The 25,598-nt window shown below is 37.6% G+C and overlaps 2 protein-coding genes and 1 long non-coding RNA gene across 3 annotated transcripts; all 3 read right to left on the bottom strand.

The window, feature by feature from the left end:
- Nucleotides 1-1,204: 1,204 nt before the first annotated feature.
- On the bottom strand, nt 1,205-5,689 carry LOC113080564 (uncharacterized). The gene is made up of 8 exons (XM_026252726.1): nt 5,513-5,689; nt 4,463-4,804; nt 4,094-4,375; nt 3,874-3,993; nt 3,750-3,785; nt 3,510-3,542; nt 1,601-1,950; nt 1,205-1,425 (listed from the first exon to the last, which is right to left on the bottom strand). The coding sequence occupies exons 1-8, from the start codon at nt 5,553-5,555 to the stop codon at nt 1,366-1,368; spliced, it is 1,266 nt and encodes a 421-aa protein (XP_026108511.1). The 5' UTR covers nt 5,556-5,689; the 3' UTR covers nt 1,205-1,365.
- Nucleotides 5,690-8,355: 2,666 nt separating this feature from the next.
- On the bottom strand, nt 8,356-9,598 carry LOC113080568 (uncharacterized). The gene is made up of 3 exons (XR_003281901.1): nt 9,473-9,598; nt 9,262-9,386; nt 8,356-9,115 (listed from the first exon to the last, which is right to left on the bottom strand). It is a non-coding gene; the product is annotated as an uncharacterized LOC113080568 (long non-coding RNA).
- Nucleotides 9,599-11,390: 1,792 nt separating this feature from the next.
- LOC113080562 (SLAM family member 9-like) lies at nt 11,391-14,167 on the bottom strand. Its single transcript, XM_026252723.1, has 5 exons — nt 14,094-14,167; nt 13,559-13,891; nt 13,091-13,396; nt 12,895-12,992; nt 11,391-11,438 (listed from the first exon to the last, which is right to left on the bottom strand). The coding sequence occupies exons 1-5, from the start codon at nt 14,134-14,136 to the stop codon at nt 11,391-11,393; spliced, it is 828 nt and encodes a 275-aa protein (XP_026108508.1). The 5' UTR covers nt 14,137-14,167.
- Nucleotides 14,168-25,598: the final 11,431 nt, after the last annotated feature.

The raw sequence follows: 25,598 nt of genomic DNA on the forward strand, positions 1-25,598 counted from the left end.
TTAGATCTAGTTATATCTAGATCTAGTTCTAATATAGATCTAGTTATATCTAGATCTAGTTCTAGATCTATATCTAGTTCTATGTCTAGATATAGTTTTAGATCTAGTTATATCTAGATATAGTTCTAGATCTAGTTATATCTAGATCTAGTTCTAGATCTAGTTCTAAATATAGATCTAGTTATATCTAGTTCTAGATCTAGTTATATCTAGATATCTCTAGGTCTAGATTAGGGCTGGGACAACGTGTCGAATTCATCGATGATGTCAACGCAAAATATGCGCATCGATTCGTCGACCTGTTTTTATTTCTCTAAAAATGTTTGCAAAACTTTTACCTTATGTGCGCTGAATATACGCGATGGCCGGATCAACATTCTGTCCAACGTTAAACCAATCCAGGGGTTTTTCTGCATTGATCTTTTTTTTTTTTTTGGCGGCTGTCAAAGCCTTATTTGATCAGTGAGTGAGGCCGGTGACACACTGGCTGCGTGGCGTCTCTGCTGCGTGCCAGAAGCGTGGGGGCTGCTTCGCGTTTTCTGTGTCTTTACACTCCAGAAGCGTGAAAAATAGGCGTTGGTTCTATTTCTAGCATGCACGCGTTTTCCGCGCGGCTCGAGCCGACACCCGTCTCACGCTGGCAGTCTGCATGCTCTAACCTGTTAACATGTGAGCCGAATTAAAAACAGACACGCCACGCAGCTGAGACGCTTGCACCACGCATCCAGTGTGTCGCCGGCCTGATGTAGAATAGAATGACTGCTGCGCCTGACAGGGCGCGTACGAGAGAGAACCCCGGCTGTGCGCGCACACTCACAGTCTTCAAGCAACATGAGCGCTTCTTGCTCTCTCCCTTGTGCATATTAATCAAAATCATTAAACACGACAGAAAAAGGGCGGAACGCCAAAGTTTCACATGGAGCATTCAGAGATTTTTTTTTTCTCCGTGACAGGCTGCTGGCTCCCACTGTTAATTTTATTTATTTATTTTTTTGGTAAAGCACTCTCTGTATTAGCTTAAAGCCCTCAAGTTTACATTGGTTACTGTATTCTTTCAATTGCTCTAAATAAAGTATTTTGGGTGACCTTTTTTATTGAATGCTTGAAAAATGCATCGAAAAAATTATCACTAGATTAATCGTTTAAAAAATAATAGTTTATCCCAGCCCTAGTCTAGATATCTATCTATCTATATCTATATATATATCTAAATCTCTGTATATCTATATATATATCTCTATATCTCTCGCCTATCATTAGAGTGTTTTGTGTTTAGGGATGTAGGGGGTGTTTATTGTTTTTGGCAGTTGAACTGCATGTGGATGCGATTCCAGTCTTCATACACGGGAAGGTCATCGGTTGTAATCAAGGGCAGGTTTGTCTCCTCTGAAAAGAGCTTAGTGTCCGTTCTCTTCTCATTAGATCCTGTAACAAAAGAAGCATAGAAGGTAAAAATAGTGTTTAAATGTTCCCATCAATCCAAAAATGTCATTAGTTTCCCAATACAGTGATGAATAACTATTCACAATGAATTAAGCCACACTGACAAAGACAACTATTTTCATTAACAGCTTCCATTGAAATGATTTGACCTACTCACATGAGCAACAAAACTGAACGTACGAACGACCATCGCTCCTTTTCTGATGATCTGTAGATTATAATATCCGTAATGTTCAGGGGTGATGCTTGAGATGGTCAGAGATCCGGTACTGTAGTCCAGTTTCAACTTGTCTTTGAACATTTCTTCATTACATAGGTATTCCTCATTGTTGGTTTTATTCAGTCTAGCTATGATAACAAATTTAGCACTATTAGCATCTTTGGAATCAACAAACTTCCACCATATTATGTCAGTTTCCTGTGTTTGAGTCAGATGAGTGTTTAGTTTGACTGAGTGGTCTTCACTCATTTGCACCAAGGTGACGTCATCTTCTTTCAGAAACACACCTGGAGAACAAACAGAAACGGACAACATGATTCAACACGCCGGAGTCTCCTCATCTCTCGCTCTATCTATAGACTCTTGAAACGCCTGTCAGTTGTCAATGAAGCTCATCATCCTTGGCTTGAGAAAGACCCAGCAACACCCTCTTTCTCCCACAACTCCTGCCAAACAAGTGCTGATTTGATAGCTGTGCAATGCAGCATTTCACCAAGTCACTCCCTATAGGATAAACCGCTTAGATTGCTTTGGATAAAAGTGTCAGCAAAATGAATGAATGTAGTCCGAAATGTTCAAACCATCTGTTTGATTTCTGAACGGAAAAGCGAGATGAATCTGTAACTTACTATCTGCCTGCAGCAGACAAATGCAAGTTAGATGGTGAGATTTAGTTTGCACAGTTATGCTATATCTGGGATGGATAATACTCCAAAAACAGTGGCATTTATAGCAAAGTGTGAACAGTTTTGGAGTTTCCACTCTGTCTCAGTCACACCTTTCACCTGAAGACAGTCTGGAACCAGTTCCTCCTGTTATCTGTTCAGCCTCACACCCAGCTAACACAACTTTACGTTCTGGCAAGTTCCTCTCAAAGTGTTCTTCCAGTAACACGAATAGAATGTTCATTCAAAGTTATCTGCTCTTTAGTAGCGTTCAAGAAAAATAAAATGCTTAAAAAAAAAAAAAAAACCTGACATTCACAAACTTAATAAAACATTCAAAAGTTAAATTTGCATAATGTTCATTAAATTATAAAATGGAATGTTTTCTTTTAACATTCTCATAACCAAGAACCTTTATTTTTAAGATTTAAAAGAAAACGCATTTTAAACACTTCAAACGGTTCAGGGAACATTTAAAAAGTAACATTTGCTTAAATGTTTGCTAAATTATAAAATGTAGTGTCCCCTTAATGTTTTCCCTAACATTCTCGCAAGAGAAAAATTGGACATTTTAAATCAGGGAACATTCACAAATAAACTTTAGAACGTTCCAGAAAACATTAAAAAGTTACATTTGAATAATGTTTGCTACATGTTCAAATGGAATGTTATCGTACAGGGATAGTTCACTACAATTTATTTATTTATTTATTTTCCATACAATGTAAGCTGTTTTGTTACCAATATTCTTCAAAATATTGGCTTTTGTGTTCAACAGAATAGAGAAATGCATACAGGTTTAGAACAGCTTGAGAATGATTAATTATGACTGAATGTTTTATTTTGGGGTAAACTATCCCTTTTATGCTGCCTCAAACATCCTCATAACAAAGATTTTTTTTTATTATTATTTAAAAAAAGAATTGGAAGTTTTAAACATTCCGAAGATTTTGCCCTGCCATTTTTGATTTTATGCTATTTATTTTCTAATCAGCTTTACAAAAAACGTTCCCAATATGCTTAACTTGACAAGAACCAGAAATAATAACCACATATTATCACACAGTATCTTACCATTTAGCTCCATAGCTAGCAAAGGAACTAAAACAAAATCACAGACTTCATTAAAAAACACTATTTGATCGGTCTAGTAAGGTACACACAGTTGGACGGTAACTTACCGTTTTTTGAATCAATAGACATTTCTCCATTTGCTGAAACAAACACAGATCACAATCCCTGTGAGTGTGTGGATTTATACAAACACGAGAGATTCAGTAATGAAGTATCTTTAACATTCATCACATGACTTAAATTTCATTTTATCATCTATAGCTATAATATGATTACTTAAGCGTGTAATGATGTTTGAGAATAAAGCCACATACGAGTAAGTTCACATACGTTAAATTGAACCTTACCTTTATTTAGCTTGATAAGTTCTGCATTAGGTTTGTCTGTATAAACAATCAGTTATTTTAAATAAACTGATAACTTCATGCACAACTATATTTTGTAATATTTGCTGTAGGTAACACACACTACCTTCGACTTCTTGTGTAGGCGTCTTGTGCTGACAGTAATAATAAATCCCACACAAAACTGCAACCACAGCCAAAGCACCAGCACAAACCAGTGCCACATGAGCTCTGGACAAACCTGGTGCTATAAAGGAAAGACAGAGACGATATTAATGTAGGACTGAGGTGCTAGAACATGACCGGCTGATATCAGCTCTATGAGAATTAGCTAATAGCTGCCATACCTGGACATGTGTGACAGAGCTGAGTGATGTCCAGATGTTGAGTCTGGTTGCTGATGGGATTGTTGAGCACACAGCTGTAGCTGTTTTTATCCTGATATTCCACCTCCAGAGGTAGAGAGAGACTGATGCTGAGATCAGACACACTGATGCTGGACAATAAACTGTTTCCTTTGTACCAGGAGAGAGTCACATGACCCACATTCACCACTGAACACACCAATGAACAAAATGAAGATGATGAAGAAGAACAGTTTCTGCTGATGACAGGAACAGGAAGAAATGCTGGAAAGCATGAGAGATTAAGGTCTATAATGGATCCACACTGCAATGCAATGAAATCAAGCCGAATGCATCGAGAAAACGACTCACCGGAAACAGCAATGCTGAATTTTTTGGGTGTGACTTCATTTCCATCAAAGATCTGTAGAAATCCATAAACTCCAGTGTGTTCAGTTGTGATGTCTGTGATGGTCAGTGATCCAGTTTGATCGTCCAGCTTCAGTCTGTCTCTGAATCTCCCGTCAAGAACATCCTCATATAATGAGATCTTATTGGAAATTCGGTTTATTTGAGCTATTCGAGTGCTGTCCGATCCAAACGTCCACAGTATCAGATCAGCCTTCTGTATCTCAGTAACATCAGTATATAAAGTGACAGAATCTCCCTCCATCGCTGACACTGACTGTATTTCAACCACAAAACTAAACACGTCTGCAGAACAGAGACTGTTTTAGAGATTTAGTCTAGTCGAAGGGTTAATATTGTACTAATTAATGCAATTTCTTCTCTATTCAGTCTTATAGTGTGGAGAAGAGTGGAGTCCACATTTCAAGGATATTGTGTTTGAATACAATACAATGAATTATTTTATTTTTTATTTTTTACTTAAGCTCCACAAAACAGACCAACAAATTATGTTAATGAGTATAAATAATATCTGTGACCCTGGAGCACAAAAGCAGTCTTATGTCTCTGGGGTATATTTGTAGCAATAGCCAAAAAACATTGTATGGGTCAAAATGATTGATTTTTCTTTTAGGATAAAAATCATTAAGATTAAAAGTAAAGATCATGTTCCATGAAGATAATTAGTAAATGCCATACCGTAATTTTCGATTAGTAATAAGCATTACTAAGACTTCACTTAGACAACTTTAAAGATGATTTTTTTTCAGTATTAAATTTTTTTTAGCACCATCAGATTCCAGATTTTCAGATAGTTGTATCTCCCCTATCCTAACAAACCATACATCAATGGAAAGATTATTTATTCAGGTTTCAGATGACGTATAAATCTCAATTTCGTCCTAAAATTGACACTTAAGACAAAAAAGGTTGTGTGGTCCAGGGTCACTTGATATATCACACAGATATTAAAATTTTTGTGTTTAAGTCTCGAAACCATTTAAATCCACTCACCATCCACGAGCAACAGAATAAAAAATACAACAAAAGTCTCCATATTTCTGAACACCTGAGAGAAAGATCAGTAAAAGTTGTCCATAGTTGTTAAACTGTTCCGTTGAGCGTTCGATCGGTTTCTAAACGAGCTAAACCGCACACGGAGAGATTAGCATAATTACTTTTGCACACGTGATTTTCTCATATTCAACTCAGAGTGACGCTTTGACGTGAATCAATGGGTGTGTTAGAAACGACACCAGTAGGTCAAAGTTCAAGGTTTAATTCAAATATCATACTTAATACAGTTAGTCCTAGGTTTACAGAACTTGACATAAATTCAACATGATAAATGTCATAAGATAAACATTTTATTATTAAAAATTAAGTTGACAACTGTTTGAAACAGTGCAAGTTTTAGATTGTCCACTAGAGGACAGAAAACGATTAAATATTACTCTTTCGTTTATTTACACTAAACAATATTAAAACGAACACTACAAAAAGTAAAAGACATGCAATGCACATAAACCTGCATAAAAAACAAGGTCAGGTTACATCGACGGTAAAATAACAAAAAGTTCGTGTTGCAGCTTCACGCTTTTCACCTGTTTGAAAGCTGAATTGTTTTTTTTTTTAATTCGAAATAAGGATAATGTAACTGTCACTTCATATGCGTTTTCAACAATCTCTCCATTCATCAATGATTTTGCCATCTCTGGCGCATTCATTTATTCTGTAATAAATAAATAAAATAAAAAACATTGACAGATTGTCGTTGGATTAATTGGTCGTTTCAAATCATCTGACTTGTTCAGTGTTGATGGATCTTTATTCTAAATGATCTGAGATTCTCAGTTTCAACCTGTTTTTGAATCTTTCTTCATTATATAGGTCTTCCTCAGTCTTCATTTTATCCCATTTAAACATGCAGGAAAGTCATTTTGGTCAATTTTATCCTCCCACATAACTTCTCCAACTTTTATCTAGTTGCATTGACTGTCCATTGGGTCTACTCTGGCTTCACCACTCTTGTGCTTTTCTGAGCTTTAATAGGATAAATGGTTTTAAGTTGCTTTGTAAATGTAAATGTTCTTTGTAATGGTATCAGCCAAATAGACCCAATTGGGAACCTTTAAATTGTTTAGCTGTCCGATAACTTACAGTTGTGTGAATGTCTCTGCTGATCAGGTGTTTCTGCACCTGCTGAAAACAAAACCAAAAACCACCAATAATAATAATAATAATGTCTTGTGTGTGGATTAATATGAACACAAACATGCAGAGAGATTCAGTAATACAGTATCTTACCATTGTTTGGATGATCAACATCCCCAGCATTCACAGGAACTATAACTAAACAATCATCTAATCCAATAAAGCCATTTTTCATAATTTCAATATTATAACTCTATAGAGTTCTTTGTAAAGAGGTTTGATATATGTGACCGGAATATGAACGCAACACGTAAAGTCTCAAGTTAAGCGTTTTCCTCCCTTTGAAAACCCTTATTTGAAAATGCTATTGCTTAATGAATTAAGAACAGTGATTAAAAAAGCAAAGCATACACCTTATTGATAAAGCATAGTGTAACACTCCAATAAAATTCAAAGGAGTAAAGGAAGAGACAAACAGTTTCCTGACTGGACAAGATCATTTATTTTGGGCATCGATAGCCAAGGAGACTCAAGCACACAACCATAATAAATACAAATATGGCGTTCATTCTTATACAATACTACAAATCATATTAAAGCCTCAAAAGGGCAAAGCAGCTGCTTAAACTGGGTATCACATATAATTAATATTGTATTTGAAAGATCACAAGTTACCTAGAATAAGTAAGCAATCAACGAGCAGAAAGGTATTCAGCAGAGGGTTTCAACATCTAGAAATTAGTTCATGTGCCACCAGTTATACACAATTTCATTGCACAGCAAACACCAAAGGAATCAAAATCTATATGTGCATCAGTTAAATTACACACTTCAATACACACCAAAAGGCCACTCAATACATGCCTACTATAATACTCCCTATACACACACACTAACAATTACAAACACATACAAAGGCCAGAGGACTGGTAACAATTAATCAATCAGAATAAGAATTAAACCAATCACCAACTTGTTTTGGGGCTTGATAATAGGCCGCCACTAATCTCTTTTGATGGTTATGCACCCAGCTGTCAACTGTCCCCAAAAATCTAGCATAATGTCAATAGGCAATTTTGCATGACAGACAAACATGAAAAAATATGGGATATAGCCTGCAGAAGGGTGAAGGGTTTTATTGTAGGCCTGTACCAATTCTACCACATACTGGTCCCAAGCCTTGGTCTGATCATCTTTTAAAGTGTCCAGCATACTCAACAGTGTCCAATTGAAACAAGACTTACTGATATAATACAATGAGCATAGCTCTTTAATGACCCTTGATTCAAAATTTGGGCCCTGGTTAGATTGCAATTGATCAAACCCCCTAAAATGACTGTAAAAAATGTTTCCACAACACCCTTGCAGTAGTCACCGCCTTCTGGTCTGTAGTAGGCACTGCAACTGAATAATTTTTATTTAATTTTTTTTAACCAGGGAAATCCTTTGAGAACAAGTTTCTTTTACAAGGGGCCCTGGCCATGGAAATCATGACCAAAAGAGACCAATTATCAAGTATTAAATCATTCTGTAACAGGTTCCATGCTGATGGGACAGAAATTCTAAATGCTTGCTTCCCCAATTCTGTGCGAGCCCTAGGCACAACCAGGTTAAAATAATCATTAGAGTGTAGAGAGCTAGTGCTGACTTTAAAGGACATAAGCCTACATAAATAAAGGGGCAATGTCCCAATGATGGATTTATATATTAACAATCGCCACCGGGTTAGCCTGCGCTGAGAAAGGGAGGGCCACTGGACTAGATTATACAGTGTGCAACTGTGTGAAAGGCTTGCACCCTGTAATAAATTTCAATGCACCTTGATAAGCTGAATCCAATTGGTGCAAATATTTATTAGGGGCGTGCATATATAAAAAAATCTCCATATTCCAAAAGAGGCAGGAAAGTAGACTCAACTAATTTCTTCCCTGTTACATAAGAAAAACAGGCCCTATTCCTAAAATAGAACCCTAGTTTTAATCTAAGTTTCTGGGCAAAATTTTGGATATGAGCCTTAAAAGTCAAATGGTCGTCAAGTAAAAGTCCTAAGTACTTGTACTCAGCCACACACTCTATTAGATTTCCCTGCAGAGTAATAATGTTTGGAAGGATAGTTGTGGAGTTCCTAATATTTGAGAACCGTACCATCTTGGTTTTACTTGCATTCAACATAAGCTTCAAGTTGGACAGCCAAGATTGTACAGTGTCGAGGCATCCTGCAGATACTGAAAAGTCTGGTGAAGGGTTTCTCCACAGGTGTAAATAATTCTGTCGTCAGTATAAAAATTAAACAGAGCATTATGGACATTTTAACCAAGGTAATTTACATAAATGGTAAATAAAACTGGGCCCAGCACCGATCCCTGTGGGACCCCTGATACAACTTGTAAGTTGAGTCCTGCCTGAGAGGTAATTTTCAAACCAACCAGCTGCCTTCTCAGAAATATCAATATTGAGCAGTCTCTGTTTTAAAATACAATGGTATAATGAGTGAAGTGGTCCATCATAACCAATATATTACAGAGTGCAGTCTCCAGTGACAAAAAAATAAAAACAGAAACATTCTGAAGAGGTTATTCTGATTGTTTAGATACAAGAGGGGCACTCACTTTATTTGCAGGATTCTTGTGCAGGCTGCATCGAACACACTGAAGGCACCATCTCTCCACTTCTCGTACCAGCCCCGGCCCAAAGAAAAAAACGTTGACGGATCAAACCCTGTCAACCAGGCGTCCTGCATGGTCATGCAACCGTTCCAGAACTTGTGAATGCAGACACTGCTATTTGCTTGCATTCGTCAAATGTCTTTGGATCACATACCTCCCTACACAGCAGTCACTGATCCACACAGAGGCGGGCCCAATGTTGCAACAACACTTGGGTAGACCGATCTTCTGCTGCTCGCTCTCTTGGAGAGTGCCCTCTCCCTCTGTCCGCATAGATCCAGAGTCGTAATAGCACTGGATCAGTCCGTTGGGCCCTCCTCGTTGGGTCCTCCTGGTTAAAGAACCAAATCTAGATGGGCAATACGGACCTCCAAAGTCTCATTAACCAATGGTCTTAACTTTACATTTCCCTACGACCTTGATGGACACAACTCAACATCAGACATAACCGACAACTCTGAAAAAGCATCAACGGAACTGGAGAAAGGTTTAAGATTCTGACTATAACTCTACCATTTGAAACCGTGCTCAATGATCGTGCTACCAATAACTGGCCTGGCAATACATCATCTTGACATGGTTCTACCAAGCTCACATAAGCCTTTCTATCAGGCCGAACAAGTGCGCATGCCTCGATTACAACCTCTGACTGTGCTGGTATTATTTTTCCTTTTCCCTGGGGCCAACAAATAGCCCTTATCTGCCCTGACTCAACAAAGTTTACACAGAAAACATTTGGTTCCACACCTTGACTTGTACTTCACTTTTCTACCACTAAACAACCATCCCCAGACTGAAAAAAATAACCATAAAAACAAAAACTAAAAAAGAAACCCCGTCATTTTACTTTTCACAGGCTAATAGCATGCAGTATACATTTTAGAAAAGTTTCCAGTTTTAAAAGCTCATAAAAGCAGAAAGGTTTTATTTAAATGCAACAGTCACTATATAGAAGATAGGGCTCCCTATCAAACATCGTATAGATTTTAAAATATTGCTTATTACTTATAAAGCCCTGAATGGTTTAGCACCTCAGTATTTGAATGAGCTCCTTTTACATTATACTCCTCTATGTTCTCAAAACTCAGGCAATTTGATAATACCTAGAATATCAAAATCAACTGCGGGCGGCAGATCCTTTTCCTATTTGGCGCCTAAACTCTGGAATAACCTACCTAACATTGTTCGGGAGGCAGACACACTCTTGCAGTTTAAATCTAGATTAAAGACCCATCTCTTTAACCTGGCATACACATAACATACTAATATGCTTTTAATATCCAAATCCGTTAAAGGATTTTTAGGCTGCATTAATTAGGTAAACCGGAACCGGAAACACTTCACATAACACCGTACTTTCTACATCATTAGAAGAATGGCATCTACGCTAATATTTGTCTGTTTCTCTCTTGTTCCGAGGTCACCGTGGCCACCAGATCCAGTCTGTGTCCAGATCAGAGGGTCACTGCAGTCGCCCGGATCCAGTACGTATCCAGACCAGATGGTGGATCGGCACTTAGAAAGGACCTCTACTGCCCTGAAAGACAGCGGAGACCAGGACAACTAGAGCCCCAGATACAGATCCCCTGTAAAGACCTTGTCTCAGAGGAGCACCAGGACAAGACCACAGGAAACAGATGATTCTTCTGCACAATCTGACTTTGCTGCAGCCTGGAATTGAACTACTGGTTTCGTCTGGTCAGAGGAGAACTGGTCCCCCAACTGAGCCTGGTTTCTCCCAAGGTTTTTTTCTCCATTCTGTCACCGATGGAGTTTCGGTTCCTTGCCGCTGTCGCCTCTGGCTTGCTTAGTTGGGGTCACTTCATCTACAGCGATATCATTGACTTGATTGCAAATAAAAACAGACACTATTTAAACTGAACAGAGATGACATCACTGAATTCATTGATGAACTGCCTTTAACTATCATTTTGCATTATTGACACACTGTTTTCCAAATGAATGTTGTTCAGTGCTTTGGCGCAATGTATTTTGTTTAAAGCACTATATAAATAAAGGTGATTGATTGATTGATTGATTGATAGAAGTGTTTTTCATAATCTCTCCATTCATTAATGCTGTTGTCTCCTGTTGGACGTTCTCTCCATTTTCTGCAGAATCTGTATAAAAAACATCAAAAGATTATTGTATGGAACATTTATCTCAGATTTGGTGAATTCTACATGAACTAATCAGTCATTTCAGATCATCTATCTTCTGTTAATGTATCTTTACTCTCCTAAATGATTTGAGCTTCTCACCTTGGACGATAAATGTCTTGGAAATCACATTTCTCCCCTTCCTGGAGATATTCAGTTTATACATTCCAAAATCTGTGGATCGGATGTCATTAATTGTAAGATAACCAGTTATTTTATCCAGTTGTACTCTGCTGTGCGTGGATTGCCCATCACAACCACTCAGTTTGGCGATGACGGTGAATGGGCTTGTGTCTTCTGTGTTTAATTCTCCAAACCTCCACTGCAGCACGTCAAAACTTTCTATTTCAGTAACACCAGTGTTTAGAGTCATGGACTCTCCCAACCTCGCGGAGACTGTCTTCAGTTTATGTGTCTCTGTTAAATCATCCGCTGGAGAACCCAGACAGAGAGTAAACATTCAGTACAAGCATTATATTTGATTGAAAACCATGGAAAACCATTGTTTCTTTGTAACTGCATTCAAATGACAGAAAAGGGAGAAGACTGGAGGCGTGTCAGTACATGACATCCACGCATTAGGTCTTAAAGTGACAACAGCCTAACCTGTTGCTCTCTGTCATTAATGTTTACAAAACAACAAAAGAAAAAGCATTAATAAAAATGTATGTATATTTAATTCATATGCTATTGTATTTAACATTTGATTGTTAGAATTATTAGAATATTAGAATTTAAATCACTGTTTATTTCATTCGTAACTTAGTTCTATGGTGTTTATTTGTTCTATTGCTGGTCTTTTGTTTGTTTGTTCTGACGGTTCACTTGTTTTAATTATATTAGTTAGTCAGGTAGGAACTGCTAGTTTTTATTCATCTCAGTTTAGTCTTGTTTAGGAGTCAGACATAAACAATGAAGTAAATCAATTACTTAAATGTGGTTGAATTATTTTGCATTCTTGCACAATAAAGCTAATCTTGCTCTATTTACCTGTTAACTGTCACCTGTTCCCTCGGTAGGACGCCTACGTGTACTTCACTATATTACAATTAAATCCTAATCTTAAACACTATTTATCATTGGAAAGGTCTGAGTTTCCTAAATAGATAGTTTACCAATCTTTTTTATGAAAAATTATGTAGGAAAAGTAATAGATTAATTTATGGCTAGAGTGCACCTCAAAAACCATACATCATAACAGAAGTTTTGACCTTGCCTTTTTCTCTATCACACTTTAGAAATCATCAGAAATTATATATCAGTTGAAAACTGAAAATCTCAAAATTCATCCTTTGAAACCCATTTTCTTTCAAGTCTATGTTCAAAAATGTGAGTGACGGTTAACAGGTTAAATGTGAGTTAACTTACGCAGTTGATCTGTTTTTTTATATTTCCAGGAGTTAATGAACAATCCAACCACAGCAAAGACTGGTACAGCAATTACAACAACAACGCAGATCAGCACCATGTGACCTAACGATAAGCCGTCCGCTGTGGTTAAACTTGATGCATCCACTACAGAGAGAACAGAGAGAAAGAGTTAACAAATACAACTTTTGATGTGCTAGAAGAACAAGAGAAGAACAGAACAAATAATATCATCTCTGCTGTACCTTCACATGTGTGACAGAGTGTAGTGATGTCCAGGTGTTGAGTCTGGTTGCTGATGGGATTGTTGAGCACACAGCTGTAGCTGTTTTTATCCTGATATTCCACCTCCAGAGGTAGAGAGAGACTGATGCTGAGATCAGACACACTGATGCTGGACAATAAACTGTTTCCTTTGTACCAGGAGAGAGTCACATGACCCACATTCACCACTGAACACACCAATGAACAATTCTGCTCTGAGGATGAGGAGGATGATGATGAAGAGCATTGTGAAGAGTTTCTGCTGATGACAGGAACAGGCAGACGAGCTGAAAAATAGATTATTTATTTATCTAGTTCCCTATCAGTATCAAAAGCAATATTATATTACATAAACCATATATTAACCACATATTCCAGAAAAGTATCTTTTTAGATTTTTAAACAGATTTTTTACTTACACAGGTATGGATCAAATTCAGATCACTCACCAGAAACAACAATACTGAATTTCTTAGATGAAACCTCGTTTCTGCTGCTGATCTGTAGTTCATAGACTCCAGTGTGTTCAGTTGTGATGTTAGTGATGGTCAGAGATCCAGTTTGATCATTAAGCTGCAGTCTGCCTCTGAATCTCCCGTCAAGAACATCATATAAGATCTTATTAATCTCTCTGTTGAGTTGAGCTATAGGAGCACTATCAGGTCCATATCTCCAACGTATCAGCTCAACTTTCAGTGTTTCGTTAAAATCAGTGTGTAGAGTGACAGAATCACCCTCCGTCACCGACATCTCTTCATCTGAAGCACCAAACACACCTGTTTCTCAAAAGAGATTCAAGTAGAACATTTGCAAATGACTCCTAAGAACTAAAGTAAACCTTTACAAAAGTAACATTCGCCAATAACTACTTCAATTAATCACGTCTTTACTTGAACTTAAAAATAGCATACATAAACTTGAACTCAAACAAACATGAGCAAGCTAAGTGAAAGAGAAAGTCTCATGATCTCTTTAAACACTTACCTTTCAAAAGTAAAACATATGTAAATAAAAGGAAATTCTTCATTTTGGTGTAGATTCGAGTGAATTGTGATTTAATAATGTTGACTAGTAAATAACCTGTTTCGTTGCGTTCTTTAGTGTAGGCCAACATTAAGAACGTTACCTTTCGAGGAAAACCTGCAGCTCAAGTTATCTGTCAGGAACTGGTTTTTGTTTTGTAATCACGTGAGTAACCCAGTGCTGAAAGTCCTTTAATGCGCACATAGTTGATATGAGCTAGCTATAAGAACATTAAGTATTGCATGAAAAAGGTGCAGCTTTTCTCACAACTTATATGATTTTATTTTTCCTCGATGTTTATGGGAGAGAGGAAATATGATGTAGGGTGTTGGAGCTAGTTATGCAACTTATTAAACGACTGGTTTAAGGATAATTTTTTGAAAGACAACTTAAAGTTTAGTTAATCAATTGTATAAAACCACAATATTTTTTATTATAATACCATTTAAAATCATGGTAACCTGTACAAACAAGAAAAACATGAAAAATACTCCTCTCCCAAGAACACAAGAAAATTAAGTAGATGAACAGCAGTTTTGCATACTTGTGGGTATTGTTAGTTGGCTTTATTTTTAAATCAGATTCTTTCAATGGGACATTCAAAAACACTTAATATCAGGTCAAGCATTTTCCCCCCAAATCAGTTCATTATAATGAAACAACAACGTGGTTTAAAGGAATGATTCAGACATCATTTACTCACCCTCATGTCGTTCCAAACCTGTATGACTTGCTTTCTTATGTTGAACATATAATAAAGATATTTTCAAGATTGCTGGTAATCAAACAGTTGGTGGTTGCCATTGACTTCCATAGTAGGAAAAAACATATTATAAACATATTATTTCAGTTTTCAATGCGGATCAATACGAGTGAAAAGCTAAAAAGTCATTGATGAAACTATGCTGGGAAAACTACTATCGAATTCATGAATTCATCAAACCATACTATCATACCCTTACTATTTCTGCAGTATCCAGTATGTACGGTATGCTGTGCATAGGGTGCAAATTTTTTGTATGCATCAATTACCCGGACGACCTACTATATTTAGCAGAATCTGTTGAATATAATTAAAGTACAATGAAATCAGTACAGAAGCTGTGTTCGGAATGGCATACTTCCACACAACTCCTACTATTTTGCAGTAAGCTGCATGTATACTGTGAATAGTAAAACAATGTTTTGTATGCATGGAATGCCTGGATTAGCTGCTACATTTGCTGAAATGATGTAGCCATGGGCTACTGTTTCCGAGAATGCAACATGCTCTGTGTAATGTTTCATCTTCAAACACGCGAGTGAGCTGGAGACGGGGAATAGTAATTATAAAACACTTTTCTAAACTATCGCTGTGTATCTAAAAACAATACCGTAAGCAGTGAGTGTTGTGCTAGTTACTAAGAAATAGTAACTAGTTACAGTTACTAGTTACTTAATTAAAAAAGTAACTCAATTACTTTGTTGATTACTTACACCAAAAACTAATGCATTACTGTTAAAAGTAACTTTTTAGTTACTTTTTTAAAGTACTTTCTTTAATGTTCCCATTGTTTTGTGCTTTTATGCGTTATGGTCTATACAAACACAAAGTAAAACAGAAAGTAATTTTTAAACACTATTTTGATTAAAGGTCCTGTTTTTTGTGCTTTTTTGAAGCTTTGATTGTGTTTACAGTGTGCAATATAACGTGTTCATGTTTCGCGTGTAAAAAAAACAGTATTTTTCACACAATTCACCTATCTGTATACCACTGTTTTCACTGTCATAAAAACAGGCTGATGTCTTCCTTGTTCTATAAAGTCCCTCCTTCAGAAAAACGTAACGAGTTCTGATTGGGCCAGCGGTTCCTGTGATGTGTTTCGAAACCAATTTAGCACACGCGGCCCTCCTGGTAACGCGATTGGGCTAGTTATGAGAAGCAAGTGGGCAGGATTTGTTTTGAAAACCTGGATATCCTGATCTGAACCATAGACAGTAAAAGAACGAACATGCTGGAGATGTAACGTTACTTATAATCACAGGAGCGTTTTTACTGACGAGATGCGCATGATAATCGCATTGATTATTTTGCACAGCCCTAACATCTAGTTAACAAAGCTAAACAGTGTTGCCCTTTGTGTAATAAGTTACAGAAACTGTTAAACGCACCAACTTAAATAATAAAATTCATTTACCGGTTGTGGTCCATAAACAACGCCTTCTCCAGACAAAGAGGGGAATGCTCCATCTTTCAAGAATAATCTTTGTGCGAATCCGGCATTAAACTGACTGAGATCGAGGAAGCTCGCTGTCCTCGGCAAAATGTGCTGCACATAGTTTTACATGTGGACTATAATTTTCGGGAACCGAGTTAAACATAAATTGTAACCATTAACCCTTTGAAGTCGATTAACGCATATATGCGTTTTGAGTCATTTTCTCCTGATAACCCCGAAAAGAACTTAAATTACACTCTCAGTTTTAATAGCACATATAAGAGCAATACATCAATCGAATCTGTAAAGGGTCAACTTTTTTTTGGATACAGACATAATAACAAAAAAACTTTGTGCACTTATAAAATAAAGGTAACAAACAAGATGCGCTGTCTGCAACCTTTGTGTGCGCTGATCTTCATTTACAAACACGTCATTAAAATGAAGTGTAACTCCGTGAATACTCAACGAAGAGACATGAGAGAGATATCTATAGAAAGCTTGACATGTCTACTTTAAAACGAAACAAGTGCTGCCGAAAACAAATATTCTGAGATAAAGTAATCCATATGAAAACAACGCAATGTCTGTTTTTCATGTCTCCCTACATTATGGGCCCTATCTTGCACCCAGCGCAATTGACTTTGTACACCGACGCATGTGTCATTCCTATTTTGCACCCGCGCAAAGCGCGCTTTTCCCTCCACAGAAGCACGTCGCTAAACTAGTGATTGAACTTGCGCTCCCTGGGCGGTTCAGCGCAAAAAAGGAGGCGTGTTCCGGCGCAAACAATCCCTGGTGCTATTTTGCTGTTCCATTAAACAATTGCGCCACTGACCAGAAAAAAAACTAGTCTAAAGTCAGTGGCGCGTTGCGCGTTGTTCATTATGCTATTTTAAGGGCGCATGCTTGACCATAATGTATAGCGTGCACAACGCGCATACACTTTGCTCATGTAATCTACACAGATGCAACAGTTATTTTTGCAAATCATAAATTGTTACACTAAAAAAATATTAACACATGAGATGACGGAAATCATTGTGGTGTGCCACGAAGATGTGAAAAAATAGGCATAAATCTAGCTTACAAATTATTCAGGCTAATTGTAGTAATTAAGGATCAGACCTGTTTGAGGTCATATATGTATATAAGGACATCTGACAAATTGGTTTGTCCGTCAAGAACCAGGAAAAAAAATCGATGAAACAATTGTGGCTATTTCCTCCCACGCCTGTTTAACCGACGCTATTTTGGGTGGGTTTCTCCCATCCCCATACAACACAACTTCTCTGTCTTTCACTGCTCTTACAAGAACATCAGTCTCCTCGGCTGTGAACCGCTCCTGGCGTGCGCCTGGTAAATACGCCATAATAATAGCAATCCATAATGGAACTTGCGCACCTGCTTTTAAAGGGAATGTTGGATGACGCTCTGATTGGTTTATTTCACGTTACGCCCAAACCACACCTATGAATAATGAAGCTACTTCAGACCAACCCATTTTAGATTTGCGCCGGGCGCAAGAGCCATTTATCCCGCCGGGAAAATAGCAACAGCGCCGAGACCCGCCCACAAAGTTACTTGCGCTTCGCGCTTTGACACTTGCGTTTCAGATCGTTAAAATAGGGCCCTATATCTAATGTGACCACGCCCCCGCGCTGAACGCGCTATTCAGATTCAAACTGGAGCGCGCGGCTTGAATACACCCACACAGAAGAAAAAGCAGCCAGACTGTTATTCTAATCTCCAAGTACAGCATCCCTGGGAAGCCCAAACAATCTGAGATGAAAATAACAGCGTTTTGACGACATGGCGACAAACACAAACGCAGCTCTTCCTCTTCTCCGTCGGAGCTCAACAAGACCACGGCTTCTTTTTTGTGTATTCATGTGGGCGGAGGTTAGTCAAAAAACTGTTTTAGTGACGTCATTACTGCAGGAACTAGAGGGATTTAGTCCAAAGGGTCGTTTTTTGTAGTCAAATTATGTTAAATAAAATATCTCGCTTGGCATTGAACTTTGAGCTTTAGAATTTTACAGATAATATTTATACTCTAACAACAACATTACACACTAACTAAAGTTTAAAACATGGAATCACGAAGAACGGGATCAAACTGAATATAGTATATCACAAGGATTTCTGAAATAAATAACAAAACACCTGAATAATATATTACGAATCAAAAACTAAAGTGGCTTCTGCATCATAAAAGCTGTTGTGTTGAGCCCTTAAAAATGTTCCTTTCCCAGCTTAAGTATGAAAACTAACAACAATGGACAACATACACAAAACATTTTGAAATAAATAAATAAAAGCCATATGAATTATTCAGAATCAATTTCGAGAAACATATATACACATATGTATATATATATGAATGCTGTTTAAAAATGAAATCTATGTTATCATGCTAAGGAGCTGACTGAAAGACAGCGACTCCACAGTAGAGACAGGCTGCATGTTTTCAACAGTGTTTCACCTGTATGAGAAAAACATACAGAGAATCACTTAAGACACTTTGCTGTAGACCCATTCCACATAATAATATTCATTAAAACTGTATGTTAACACGTAGGAGCTTGCTGCATGTATCTGTGAGTAGGCTACAGTTTAAAAAATCCATGGGAATGGATTGCGAAAGTGTGCGCGCAGATTATGAATTCGTGGGTAGATTCAAAAACAGACGGTACGGTTTACAAAATCTGAGCACACGGATTGGAAATTCGTAGGCTAGGATAGGACACTGAACCAGAAAGACACAGCTTACATTTGAATAAAAGGTTTTTGTCTTTATGCTCAACTAAAGTGAAATAATGAGCATATTTCCACTTTGAGAAACTCGTGTTGCTCTCGGCTTGACATACTTGAAAAAACAGAAACACACCCACAGTGCATCTTCGTGTTTACAGTGGTTGGCATCCACCAATCCTAAAATGCAGCGCTGCTGCAAACAGGTTAGGCTGCACTTAATTAATTTAAAATTAAAATTAATTAAAATTAAAATTAATGCATTACAGTATTAGTTACTGTCAAAAATAACTGCGTTACACCCAACACTGCCCAACACTGGACAACACTCTTAAAAAAAGGGTTCATTGGGGTTCTATATAGAACCATAGGGTTCTTTACTCAACTCCAAAGAACCTTTTATGCTAAAAAGGTTCTATGATGAAAATAAAGGACCCTTTTGGCTCAAAGGTTCTTTACGCTATTATTCATTCATGACTTTATCATGTAACTTTACATTAGCCTAAATACGTTCACTTTTTAGGACAAAAAATAAAATAAAAAAAACGAGTTCACATATCACACCTAAACACGCGTGGAAAACGTAATTAGAACTAGCTACTAAATTAGTTAAAAATGTCTATCCATATGATTCGCGAACTCCAAACTGACTCTGATTCGCGAACCAGCTCCGAACTCCCGAAATGACTCAAATGATTCACGCTCCGAACTCCCGAACTGACTCAAATGATTCACGAACCCGCCACGAACTCCAGAAATGATTCAAATGATTCGCGATCCCGCTCCGAAATACCGAACTGACTCAAATGATCCACGAGGCCGCGTCAAACTCCCAAACTGACTCAAATGATTCGAGATCCCTAAACTGACTCAAATGATTTGCGAACCTGCTCCAGACTCCGCGAACCTGCTCCAGACTCCCAAACTGACTCAAATGATTCGCGATCCGGCTCCGAACTGACTGATTCGCGAACCTGCTTCGAACTCTCGAACTGATTCAAATGATCCACGAAGCCGCGTCAAACTCCCAAAATGACTCAAATCGCGATCCCCAAACTGACTAAAATGTTTCGCGAACCCGCTCTGAGCTCCCGAACAGACACAAATGATTCGCGATCCCGCTCCGAACTCCCGAACTGACTCAAATGATTCACGCTCCGAACTGCCAAACTGACTCAAATGATTCGCGATCCCGCTCCGAACTCCCGAATTGACTCAAATGATTCATGCTCCGAACTCCCGAACTGACTCAAATGTTTCGCAATCCCGCTCCGAACTCCCGAACTGACTCAAATGATTCGCGAACCCGCTCCGATCTCTCGAACATTAATTAACATTTTGTGAAATAACAATCAAACCAAAATTGCATCTAATTCACATTACACAATTACAGGTGCTGGTCATATAATTAGAATATCATCTAAAAGTTTATTTATTTCACTAATTCCATTCAAAAAGTGAAAGGCAGTGACAGTCTGTGGTGTTATTGTATGTGGCAGCCTGCTTAAACATATTTCAGTCAGTGGTGTCTTGAAGATACTCTGACAACCCTTCCGGCCACACATGCATCTGTTTGTGAACTGGTTTGGTGACTTTAACGGGTGGTCTGTATGCAGACATTAGCATGACAGTGATGTGGTCTAAGACACTGAGGTGGAAGAGGGCTTTGTAAACTCCTCTCTGTGTGGTGTAAACAAAGTCAATGTTTTTACCTCGTGTTGGAAAGTTGGTGTATTTTTGGAAACACATTCTTTAAGTCTGCATGGTTGAAATCCCCAGCTATGACGAGAAAAGCATCAGGGTGTGCTGTCTGCTGCTCAATGATGTGCTGGTACAGTTGAGTGGAGGGCAGTTCCTCCCACTGGCATGAATACTAACTTCATTTCATCCTTCTCAACAATCACATCTGGAGCACAAACAGAAGCAGTTTTTCAGACAGAGATCAGTGAAAGTCATGCCTCACCTGGATTTCAGTTGCTATTAACCACATTTAAACAATCATTTCTGCTTGTTTTCCTATTACAGTCACTGGCACTAAAATTTGATAGATCTTACTGATGCTGCTGCGTATAAGCAGAAATTCATTTGCTAACTTTTGATGCTCTCTAGAACTTGCATGTCAAATTTTGGGACCAACACAAGCACAAGAAGAAGAAAGGCAGAAGACTAAGCAAAGAATATCAAAGCATGTTTGAGAGCAGTTGTTTTTTGTAATGTTGTTCAACATCTAAAAGTATCAGTCTATTGAAGCCAGTTGGGAAACAGTAACTTGGGAGTGGAAAGTTCTGCAGGTGAATCATAAGAATTACAGAAATTCAATGCATGTCAGTTACACCAGAGAGTAACTGAGAGAGGTCTCTGCATTAAAGACCCACAACTGGCAGATGAACATGCTTTTTCACTTCTCTGTAATACAGTAAATGCAATTTAATGTGCAGGATGTAACAAGGCCAGTATAAAGTATGACAGAATGCATGTAACTAAGCATCAATCCAGTCTGATAAATTATGACAAATTAATAGTGCGTCCCAAAGCCTGACCTTTTCCAAATATCATTAAACCCTAGGCAGAAACTTATGTGATTACATTTAAAATAAGAGGGGAAGCTTTGTAGTGAACATCTTAAATTTAGAACATCTTCACATATTCACATACTAAGCTATTGTACTTTTTTTTTTTTTTTTTTTTACAAACAAAAGTACACAACTGAAACTCAATACGTCAATAACTGGATCACTTTCTTCCTGGCCTGTTTGAACAATAAAGAAATGAACAATGAAAAGGCACACTGTAACTTACAGTTACTTACCATCTGGTAAATCTCTCTGCTGCTGATACAGAAGGTAGTGTTGGCAGGAGCCAAATCCTGCTGGAAAATGAAATCAGCATCTCCAAAAAGCTGGTCAGCAGAAGGAAGCATGAAGTGCTCCAAGATTTCTTGGTAAACAGGTGCATTTACTGTTTTACTGGTGCAGTTACTTTGGTTTTCAAAAACACAATGGACCAACTCCAGCAGATGACATTACACCCCAAATCATCACAGACTGTGGAAACTTAACACTGGACTCCAAGTAACTTTGGCTATGAGCTCCAAAACTTGCTTTCATCTGAAAAGACGACTTTGCACTACTGGGAAACAGTCCAGTTCTTCTTCTCCTTAGACCAGGTAAGATGCCTCTGATGTTGTCTGTGGTTCAGGAGTGACTTAACAAGAGGAATATGACAACTGTAGCCAAATTCCTTGACACGTCAGTGTGTGGAGGCTCTTGAGGTCTTGACCCCAGCCTCAGTTCATTCCTTGTGAAGTTCACTCAAATTCATGAATTGATTTTGCTTGTCAATCCTCAGAAGGTTGCGGTTCTCTCGGTTAGTTGTGCATTTTTTTTTTTTTTTTACTTTTTCATTCCACTCAACATTCTGTTAACATGCTTGGATACAGCACTCTGTGAACAGCCAGCTTCTTTAGCAATGAATTTTTGTGGCTTACCCTCCTTGTGAAGGGTGTCAATGATTGTCTTCTGGACAACTGTCAGATCAGCAGTCTTCCCCATGATTGTGTAGCCTAGTGAACCAAACTCAGAGAACAGCTGCTAAGGGTGGCCCATCTAGTTATTACGTTTAGGGGGCAAAACACTTTTTCACAAAGGGCCATGTAGTTTTGGATTGTGTTTTCCCTTAATAATAAAAACCTTCTTTTAAAAATTACACGTTGTGTTCACTTGTGTTATCTTTGACTAATATTTAAGTTTGCTTGATGATCTGAAACATTCAAGTGTGACACACACATGCAAAAAATAAGAAATGAGGAAGGGGGCCAACACTTTTTCACACCACTATATATATGTGTTTTTGTTTTGCATTTATGGAATAAGGTTTCCCTTAAGGTTTTCCAAAAATGTATAGTACAATTACTTTAATTTTTTTTTATTAAATAGTAATAAAATAAACTCATACTTTGTTCTTAATGATAATTACATTACATTCAGAACAAAGTTGCAGCCTCTCATTCACATTATTAGTTAGAGCTTTAAAAAAAAACACGCCATTATATAAATTGTACACTAGAGGGCAGACACCATAAAAAAATATTTTGTTCATTTACAATAATCAAATCTGTACAATTGATACTAATGTAACATGAATATCTGCATAATACATTTCATCAACTGTAAACGACAAAAACAACAATGACAAAATAGTTAGTGTAAAGTCAAAAGCAACCCTTTGTTATGTTACTTTTCATCGGTTAACAGTATGCAGCATTATTTTAAACACATTTTCTAGTTTTAAAGGCTCATAAAATTAGAGATGTTTTATATAGTAAGGATAATGTAACAGAAGCTATAGACAAGTGTCTGCAGTAGTCTCTCCATTCATTAATGTTTTTGTCTCTTCTTGAACATTCTTTTCGTCTTCTGAGGAGTCTGTAAAGAAAACAAAAAAATCAAACGATTATTGTTATAAACAAGGATGCATGAATTAAATCGATCATTTCAGATCATCTATCTTCTGTTAATGTATCTTTACTCTACTTAATGATTTGAGCTTCTCACCTCGGACGATAAATGACTTGGAAATCACATTTCTCCCCTTTCTGGAGATATTCAGTTTATAAATTCCAAAATCTGTGGATCGGATTTCATTAATTGTAAGATATCCATTTTTTTTATCCAGGTGTACTCTGCGTCTGTAGCTGTCTCTGAGTTTCTCAACACGAGCAGTAAAATCAAAATTGTTTGGTTCATTCAGTTTGGCGATGACAGTGAATGGGTTTGTGCTTGCTGTGTTTAATTCTCCAAACCTCCACTGCAGCACGTCAAAACTTTGTATTGCAGTAACACCAGTGTTTAGAATGACTGACTCTCCCACCCTCGTGGAGATTGTCTTCAGTTCATCGGTCTCAGCCAAATCATCATCTGGAGAATCTAGACAGAGAGTAAACATTCAGGGGTGCACAATCTACTTTTCAAACAAATTGAAGAGATTGATAATAAAATTATTACCAGTGGTAAAACAATGAGTGATAAAAAAAAAACTCGGATGAATGATCAAAGAGTAAGACATGCTTGTTATTAAAACAAGATATTAAAAGTGCAGTAAGCCACTGAAACAATGAATATGGCAAGTAAATCAGTTATAATGAGGTAAATCAATTATAATATATACAGTAAATGTGATCAAAATTACATGACAAATACATCTTGCTCTGTTAAATGTGATTGAACTTACCCGGTTGATCCTTTTTTCTATATTTCCAGTAGATAATGAACATCCCAACCACAGCCAAGACTAGTACACTAACTACAATATTACAGATCAGAACCATGTGACCTAACGATAAGCCGTCTCCTTTGGTTAAACTTGATGCATCCACTACAGAGAGAACAGATAGTTAACAAATACAACTTTTAAAGTGCTATAGAACAAGAGAATAAAAGAACAAATCAACTAATATCATCTCTGCTGTACCTTCACATGTGTGACAGAGCTGAGTTGAGTCCAGATGTTGAGTCTGGTTGCTGATGGGATTGTTGAGCACACAGCTGTAGCTGTTTTTATCCTGATATTCCACCTCCAGAGGTAGAGAGAGACTGATGCTGAGATCAGACACACTGATGCTGGACAATAAACTGTTTCCTTTGTACCAGGAGAGAGTCACATGACTCACATTCACAGCTGAACACACCAATGAACAAAATGATGAAGAACATTGTGAAGAGTTACTGCTGATGACAGGAACAGGCAGAGGAGCTAGAGATGGAAAACACAACAAAATAAACAGACAATCCAAAACTGTGCATCTATTTACCAGCATCCATTCATCTCATTGACTCGGAAATATACAATAATACTAATAAAAAGATAAAAAGTCTTAAACAACACCTACATCAACAAAAAATTTCCACTAGTTTTGTTTCTCTGGGTCACTCGCCACAAATTACACATGCCAGGCTGTGACAAAGGTCTCATATTACTCTTTACACAAGAAACCTGATACTGTACATCCACCTTGGCTTTGTCTCCAAGAGGATATAGGATGATTGAAAGATCGTAAAGTTACAAAAGTAACAACATGTGACTTGGCTAATTTTACATTTTACCTGCTGACCGACTCAGGTGACTAGTCCAGTGTCCTCAATGTGGTTCAATGACTGAAATCAACAGCAATTCAACTACAAAACGACTCACCAGAAACAATAATACTGAATTTCTTGGGTGGGATGTCTTTTCCACCAATGATCTGCAGTTCGTAAAGTCCAGAGTCTTCGGCTTCGCTGTTAGTGATGGTCAGAGATCCAGTCCGATCATCCAGCTGCAATCTGTCTCTGAATTTCCCATCAAGAGCATCATTGTATATGGAGATCTTATTGGCTACATTGTTGATCTGAGCTATACGGGTGCTGTCAGGTCCAAATATCCACAGTATAAGTTCATATCCCCGTAAATCAGTAAGATCAGTGTGTAGTGTGACAGAAACTCCCTCCATCACTGACTTTACATCAGCACCAAACAC

The sequence above is a fragment of the Carassius auratus genome, unplaced genomic scaffold, assembly GCF_003368295.1.
Source record: "Carassius auratus strain Wakin unplaced genomic scaffold, ASM336829v1 scaf_tig00031568, whole genome shotgun sequence".
NCBI lineage: Eukaryota > Metazoa > Chordata > Actinopteri > Cypriniformes > Cyprinidae > Carassius > Carassius auratus.

Excerpts from the sequence above, each read along its gene's own strand:
- LOC113080562 (XM_026252723.1), bottom strand. The coding sequence starts at position 14,136 with ATGAAGAATTTCCTTTTATTTACATATGTTTTACTTTTGAAAG. Across the intron at positions 13,892-14,093 it reads ATATGTTTTACTTTTGAAAG|AAACAGGTGTGTTTGGTGCT; the intron begins GTAAGTGTTTAA and ends ATCTCTTTTGAG. Across the intron at positions 11,439-12,894 it reads CTGTACCAGTCTTTGCTGTG|ATTCTGCAGAAAATGGAGAG; the intron begins GTTGGATTGTTC and ends TTTTTTATACAG.
- LOC113080564 (XM_026252726.1), bottom strand. The coding sequence starts at position 5,555 with ATGGAGACTTTTGTTGTATTTTTTATTCTGTTGCTCGTGGATG. Across the intron at positions 3,994-4,093 it reads GCTCTGTCACACATGTCCAG|CACCAGGTTTGTCCAGAGCT; the intron begins GTATGGCAGCTA and ends TTTCCTTTATAG. Across the intron at positions 3,786-3,873 it reads GCCTACACAAGAAGTCGAAG|ACAAACCTAATGCAGAACTT; the intron begins GTAGTGTGTGTT and ends TTGTTTATACAG.